The 6,750-nt window shown below is 40.6% G+C and overlaps 1 protein-coding gene across 2 annotated transcripts; it reads left to right on the top strand.

Annotated features, from left to right (window-relative positions):
• On the top strand, positions 1-6,226 carry LOC137123685 (phospholipid phosphatase 3-like). 2 transcript variants are annotated; one of them, XM_067497790.1, is made up of 6 exons: positions 1-618; positions 2,389-2,546; positions 2,676-2,962; positions 3,053-3,110; positions 4,326-4,502; positions 4,604-6,226. In XM_067497790.1, exons 1-6 carry the CDS (start codon positions 408-410, stop codon positions 4,700-4,702), a joined length of 990 nt encoding a protein of 329 aa, XP_067353891.1. In that variant the 5' UTR covers positions 1-407; the 3' UTR covers positions 4,703-6,226. The 2 variants fall into 2 exon arrangements, with proteins under 2 accessions (XP_067353891.1, XP_067353892.1); XM_067497791.1 differs by having other exon boundaries at positions 6-618; positions 2,766-2,962.
• The last annotated feature ends 524 nt before the right edge of the window (positions 6,227-6,750 follow it).

Here is a 6,750-nt window from a genome sequence, read left to right as displayed (position 1 = left end):
ACACATGTCTGATGATGCATTTGAGGTGCTTCATTCGTGGAAATTATTTAGGCTACGCTGAATAGATTTGCATCTAATAATATGATAAGCAGAGAGAGAGAGCAGGAGACGTTATTCCCAATGCCCCGTTTCGCAACAACTTTGGAAGTCTTAGCCTTTTCCCACTGTGACGCATTTCTTCGAGGTGACTGGTGCCCTTCTGCTAGTCAGGACGAGTCCTGCAGACTGTGTGATGAAAGTAAAAATGCGTAAAAAGCACGATTTACTTTGACAGCCGAGCAACACGTGCCCCGGGGAGCGCTTTAAATACTCTGGGGAAGTGAGGCTTTGCTCTCAGTCTCAGCGCAGCTCTGCGCAGGCCCCCAACTTTCTGATGCCAACAAGTTTTCGATCCCAAGCCAGTCGTCATGTTGGATAAATGTGGGGCTCAGGGCGTCGGCGTGCCCGTCTCCAGTGCGGACCTCAAGCTTAAACTGACGGATAACGAGAGCAGCCTGGCGGCAACAGCAGGGATGGGAATGGAGATCGGCACTGGGAAGAAACTCATAGAGATGACTGGACCAGCTCTATCCAAAAGAAAACTTCTGGTCGGCTTAGACCTCCTCTGCCTTTTCCTGGGTAAATATCAAAATACATACATTGATTTATTTATGAAATCCAATGCTGTAGTACTAAACTGATGCATAAAGCCTACAATATCAAGCACTGCAACGAAAGAGCAGGTTTGTCATTATTCAGAGACCCTATATTATTAGTGCTGAGGCCATATGGTGATTCTATCATTTTTCCATCTTTACTATCAATCAATTCTTCAACAACAGTAATTGATTCTTCGAAAAATAGATTCTTTTAAGCTAATAAATGCCATATATTCTGTAGGAACAGCTTGTGATCAGATGTGTGATTTTACTGTGTCTTTTCTATAGCAAGTATTGGTGTTTAGATAGTGTGATATACAGCATAATTTTCTATTAGTTGCTCTCATTTTGTGTTTCCCCCAAAAAGATAAAATAGAAAATTAATGGCATATGAAATCTTTTACATACTTGTTAGTCCTTCCTAGCAAGACCGACATGAATGAGGATTAACTTGTGTTCATGTTTGTTACCATCCTGTTTTATTTAGTCAATACAGGCTCAAGTTTGATGCTCAGACATCTAGATCAGAGCCACAAATGAACACTTGGTCTGTAAGGGGACCCAAAGAAAGAATGGAATGAAAAAAGTTTCATAAGTTCTCACTCTCTCCATTTACATCTTTTTCCACTCATGCGCGCTCTTGAGCTCTCTGTGCCAGCTGGTTGTGCATTGCCCAGGGAATTCTACAGTTTCCATGACAACCTCCAGTTCTCAGGGTAGAGTCTGGCCACAGGGAATTGTATTTGGTATAAATAAATAAATGGACTATCCACAAGCACCGCATGGGTGTCAGAGTGCTCGCCTATGACTGTAGTAATTGTAAACCCTCCCTCCTATGGTCCCTGTGTATGACTGGGGGGTGTTTATGTAATGTTGGGTAATTGGAAAAGCTGGATGGAGATGCAGTCTGAATTAGCAACAGATTGGACATGTGCAGGAGAGACGAAGCCTTGCAAGAAGTCCTTCTCTCTCTCTCCCTCAGTGCTCGCTACAGTATCTATCCCTCCAACCCTCTGGACTGTGTGTGTGCAATCATGCACGACAGAGAGAGAAAGAGAGAGAGAGACAGAGAGAGAGACAGAGAGAGAGAGAGAGAGAGAGAGAAAGACATCCAGAGACAAATAGAGACAGTGTAAGGCTGGTTCTGGCTCTGGACTGCTGCAGCATTTGCTCTTTTTTTTGAAAGATAGAGACTTGAACTGAAATCACAAACAACCCCCTTTTCTCTGTGCTTCAACAGAAATGTTCACACAATAAGCACACACACACACACACACATTCTGTTTAGCTGTGCCTGCTTTTCCAGTCTCACTGGATTGAGGGTGTATTCAATCAGGAAATAGGAGCTTTCTGCCGTTGCTTCCATACACTTCTTTGGTCCCATTGGAGCAGTGTTGTGACCCTAACATTCCTAATGGCCTTGCTAGTTAGGTTCTCCAGAGAAATCTCGAGTTCCCACACTTTCATTTTCCTGCAAACCAGTCCTTATTCATCTTTTACTGAATCCACAATGCCATCTTGAATGTCAGTTTTATTGTAGTATTGAATTTCTGGTTTTAGGTTGTAGATTCTATTCAAGATCTTCTTCATTGCCTCTTATTTGTTCCTCTTTTCTCCTCCCATATATCATCCCCAGTTTCTCATCTCAGAGAAGAATATGTATACTCCCTCTGGGGTTTGTTGCCATATCAGATCATATCTTTCTTGGTCATTTTTCCTTTCATCGTTCTCTTGTCCTCCACCCCTGCAGCTTCGATTCCGTTCTTTGCATGTGAGTTGAAGACAGTGCGTCCTTACAGAAGGGGCTTCATGTGCGGGGACCCCAGCATTACCTATCCCTATCTGCACAGAGAGGCCATACCAGACGAATTACTCATCACTGGAGGCATCATCATCACGGGGGTCACTGTGAGTACTCATCATCCTCATCATCAGTGACAAAGTAGTCATTCTGTTAGTCATTGTACACCATGTGCCAGCTCATAAGGTGGATGAGAAGAATGGAATATGGCAGCTACTGTGTGCTTTCACCTCCAGATCGCCCTTGGGGAGTGTTACAGGGTGCGTTTTAGAGGTGTGATCTCCAAGGCCTTTGTCAGGAACCTGTATGTGTCCTGTTTGTACAAGGAGCTCGGCTGCTTCCTGTTTGGCTGCTGCATTGGGCAGTCATTGACCAATATGGCCAAGCTGAGTGTGGGGCGGCTGCGACCACACTTCCTGTCTGTGTGCGGTGTCACCTATGCATCGCTCAACTGCACGCCAGGAACTTACATTGCAACAGTGAGCTGCCGCCAACCTGACCAACATTTAGAAGAGGAGGCCAGGTGTGTGTGTGTGTCTGTGTTCATGCAAATATTTTATAATGTTGTATGTTATATATTTGTTCTGTTATTCTAATTACTTTTTTTTTTTAGGAAGTCCTTCTTCTCTGGCCATGCTTCCTTTGCGATGTACACAATGCTCTATTTAGCAGTGAGTGTCTCTATCTATCTGTCTGCCTATTGCTCTCTCTTTCAAATGTTTTCTCTTTCACACATACACACACATTCAAAAGCACCAGCATACCCAATTTACTGTCTCCAAATTCCAATTACTGTGCCATCTCTCTATAAAATGCAAAGAGAGAATGAATGAATTGGGGATCCATCATCAGTCTAGTTAGCTGCAAAAAGGGCATGAAAGAGGAGAAAGAAAATGACTGAAAGAAGAAATGGGACGAACAGAGACAGCTTTGTTCTGCTGTGGGAGGAGTATGACCTTGCCTCACTGCTTCACCACTCTTCTCTATTGTGCGAGAGTGTGTGTGTCTGCATATGTGAATGTGTGCTTGGCTTGCTTGTTTGTGATTACTTTCCCTAATTGTTTATCCTCCTCGTGTTTCAGTTAGTGAGGGAGGAATAAGACTTATTGATTTACCAGTAAGCAACAGCAAGATAGTTTGCCTTCATCTGCACCTTCACCCGAGACATAAGAAGCTGCATCATTCCACTGACTGCTGTATATCAGACTTATCCGATCTAATGAACCTGAATGAAAATGGATACAGATACAGATGGATAATAAAAATCCCAGTTAAAACCAACATGAAGTAATTTAGTAAGGTACCCAACACAAGCCTCTAGAACAGCTTCAAGGCTATAAAGTCTACTGTGCTGTAAGAAAACCATTTTGGTAAAGGCCTTGTTGATTATGTTATAATCATCAAAATATTAAGCAACACTTCTAGTCCTGTATGGATACATCTGCATTTGCTACTGTATGTTTCTGCACTCATTTATTCAGATTCCTCTTTAATTTGTCACCCATCTGCTTCTATTCACATTTGAATACATTTAGCCAACCACCACTTTTGAAATAAAAGCCAGTATTTAAGTCCTTGATTGGAATTAATCACTGAGTCAGGACAGTGTTTGTGTCAAAATTCATTGTTCATAGTACCAGAGTACATGACATGACTCTACTGACGGCACTAGTGGAACTGTGATACATTTACTGCAAAATGCAAACCGAAATAAAACAGGAGGAGATCAGACGGGAAGGATAGAGTTGCTAATATAAAACAGATTGGCCATGTGCAGAAGGGTAAAGTACACTTATTACAGTATTACTGGGAATGTTTAGAGTAAAAGCTGTGAAGGTGACCATATTGCACTGTGCACTAAAGTACAACATGTTTGTTTTTCTCAGTTTTACCTTCAGGCGCGATTGACATGGCGTGGAGCCAGGCTGCTGAGGCCTACGCTTCAGTTCTTTCTGGTATTGCTGGCGTTCTACACAGGTCTGACCCGCATCTCAGACTACAGGCACCACCCGACGGATGTCCTAACGGGCTACATACAAGGAGCTCTCACTGCTTACTGGGTGGTAAGTGTGTCATTTGAGCTTGTTTTCATCATCAGTGAAATCATGTCATCATCTGCAAGTCATATGTGCTAAGGTGGGCATGTTTCTGTCTGCGTGTTAAGGCCTTCCATATCTCGGCAATGTTTAAAAGCTCCAGTTCAGATCTCTCTCCTACTGAGACCTTGGAAAGCCCCCTGTCACCCCATCATTCTGTCTGTTAAAACTCACTTCCACAAAATCGCCTGCTGCCAGGAGCCAGGTTTGGGTAGGCAAGAGATCTGAAGAATGTGAGGCCTTTTCCTGTGAAGTCAGACCACGTACCTCAGTATTCCCGACAGATGGTAAGGATTAGAGAAAGAGCGGAGATTGTGAGATCTTGTATTTGGCTTGAAGACAAAAACATGAGGAGGAAGAGTGAAGGTGCTATAACTATTTTGGCTGCTTGGCTCAAATGTTGTTCAAGCAGCTTTTGCACTGGAGCTTTGGTAACTGTCCTGAACTTCACGTGAGATACTTACCTGTGAAATGGAACGGAACACACATCTCACACTGTCAACATATATGTCACCTGTAAATAAATTCTTTTTTGTACAACTCAAATTATACTGTAAAAGCACTTTTTGATTTTCATGTTAGCATTATTAATGATCACTTTGAAACAATTTGGAACATAGTATGTGATATATTTTTGACAAATTTGTCATATACTGTATCTTGTAGCTGTTTTTTTTTTTACATAAAACCTGTGAATGTAATGATGTTGAAGGAAAGCACAAATGGATAGGAAGCATCATCAAATTTTATTTTATGTATTGTACCAGTAGCTGTAGTAGGATGTGCCTGTTTACTGATGAGAGAAGGAAAAGTCTATTCACACTGAATGGTATAAATTCTGAAAACTAGTCTAGCCTTTTTTATGATACTTTGTATGTCGCTAGACCACTTACCAGTTCATGTTCACACTGATGATTAAAGAAAAATGTCTTTTTTATTTAAAATACTAACACTGCGTACACGTTTTAGAACAAAAATTTAATGTTTTTGTGTCTTTCAAGGTCACTAGGGGGCAGCACCACAACACTAACATCCATCCATTATCTTAACCACCCACTCTATTTTAGTACCCTGGTCCAGGTGTCATTGGGCAAGAGGCAAGCTTTACCCCAGACAAGTCACCAGCCCATTAAAGAGCCACACAAAGAGACAGAAAACACACTTGAAAACACATATTTCTTTAGACTCAGTTATTATCTTATAAAGGAGATTTGGCAGACACATTGGTTACCAATTCCTTATTTACACATCCAGTAGACAGAGAGCAACAAATATATAAATATTATATTTGAAGTTGTTGCTGCCCCTCTGAGAGTACGTTGTCATTCTTCTTTCAGCTCTGTTTGGGTCCTGGCTCTTTTGCTGCTAAATGCCCAGCTATGTTCTCCAGCATGTTTACATGATCTGCTTGCCTTTTGGGGGTGGGTATGTTGTATACAGTGGATTTATAAGAGCTTTTTGCTAAAAATGGAAAAAAGGTTTATCAACGACCCCAAACATTAAAGCTGCAGGCAGTAAAATCAAAACTTAAGCTGAAAAACACAAATACATTGTTCTGAGGGGAACAACAGAGCCAAATAACAAATCTCTGTAGGCTTGTTACAAATGAAACCTTTGACATTACTTGTTTGACCTATTTTTAGTTTGTTTTTTCTTTTTGTATTTTGCTTTAGGAATATCTTACGAAGGCACACAGTCTAGTTATTTATTAAAATATATTTTTAAAAATTCAAAGTACAATTTTTGTGATGTACAAAAGTTCACACAACTACATTTCATCTCCAAACGATTTATTACATGTAACTTAAATAAATGTTTGGACTGAATTAGGATGCTTCTCCTATTCTCAGAAATTAATTTTGTTAATATCACCTCAGTTCGAAATCTTTATAGCCCCATTCCTCTAAAATGAATAATCCTTTCCTTCCACCTTTTCAATTCATCTATAACTTCTTTTTTAATAAACAAAAAATTGTTCTGCAGGTTATAATTTTTATCTCTACAGCAGATAGCTGTAACTAGCTGTCAGATACAGAAACATAGTGGTGTAACAACTATTATATTTGCCTCTGAAATGTTAGATTTGACGCATCACAAAAGTCAAAAAGTGTAGAAATGCTCAAATGAATTGACAGACATATGGAAGATAATAGTAATACCCCACCACTGTATTTTTGTCTTTCTGGCTGCAGTTAGATTATGTTTTTTTACACAG

Source organism: Channa argus, chromosome 3 (genome assembly GCF_033026475.1).
Source record: "Channa argus isolate prfri chromosome 3, Channa argus male v1.0, whole genome shotgun sequence".
Classification (NCBI taxonomy): domain Eukaryota; kingdom Metazoa; phylum Chordata; class Actinopteri; order Anabantiformes; family Channidae; genus Channa; species Channa argus.
The sequence above is the reverse complement of the archived record's forward strand: the minus strand, read 5'-3'. Positions and strand labels throughout refer to the sequence as shown.

What these genes read in the sequence shown, in the direction of transcription:
- LOC137123685 (XM_067497790.1), top strand. Translation starts at nt 408, where the DNA reads ATGTTGGATAAATGTGGGGCTCAGGGCGTCGGCGTGCCCGTCTCCAGT. An exon ending in TCATCATCACGGGGGTCACT is followed by an intron (nt 2,547 to 2,675) that starts GTGAGTACTCAT and finishes TTTCACCTCCAG; the next exon opens with ATCGCCCTTGGGGAGTGTTA. An exon ending in CTCTCACTGCTTACTGGGTG is followed by an intron (nt 4,503 to 4,603) that starts GTAAGTGTGTCA and finishes CTGCGTGTTAAG; the next exon opens with GCCTTCCATATCTCGGCAAT.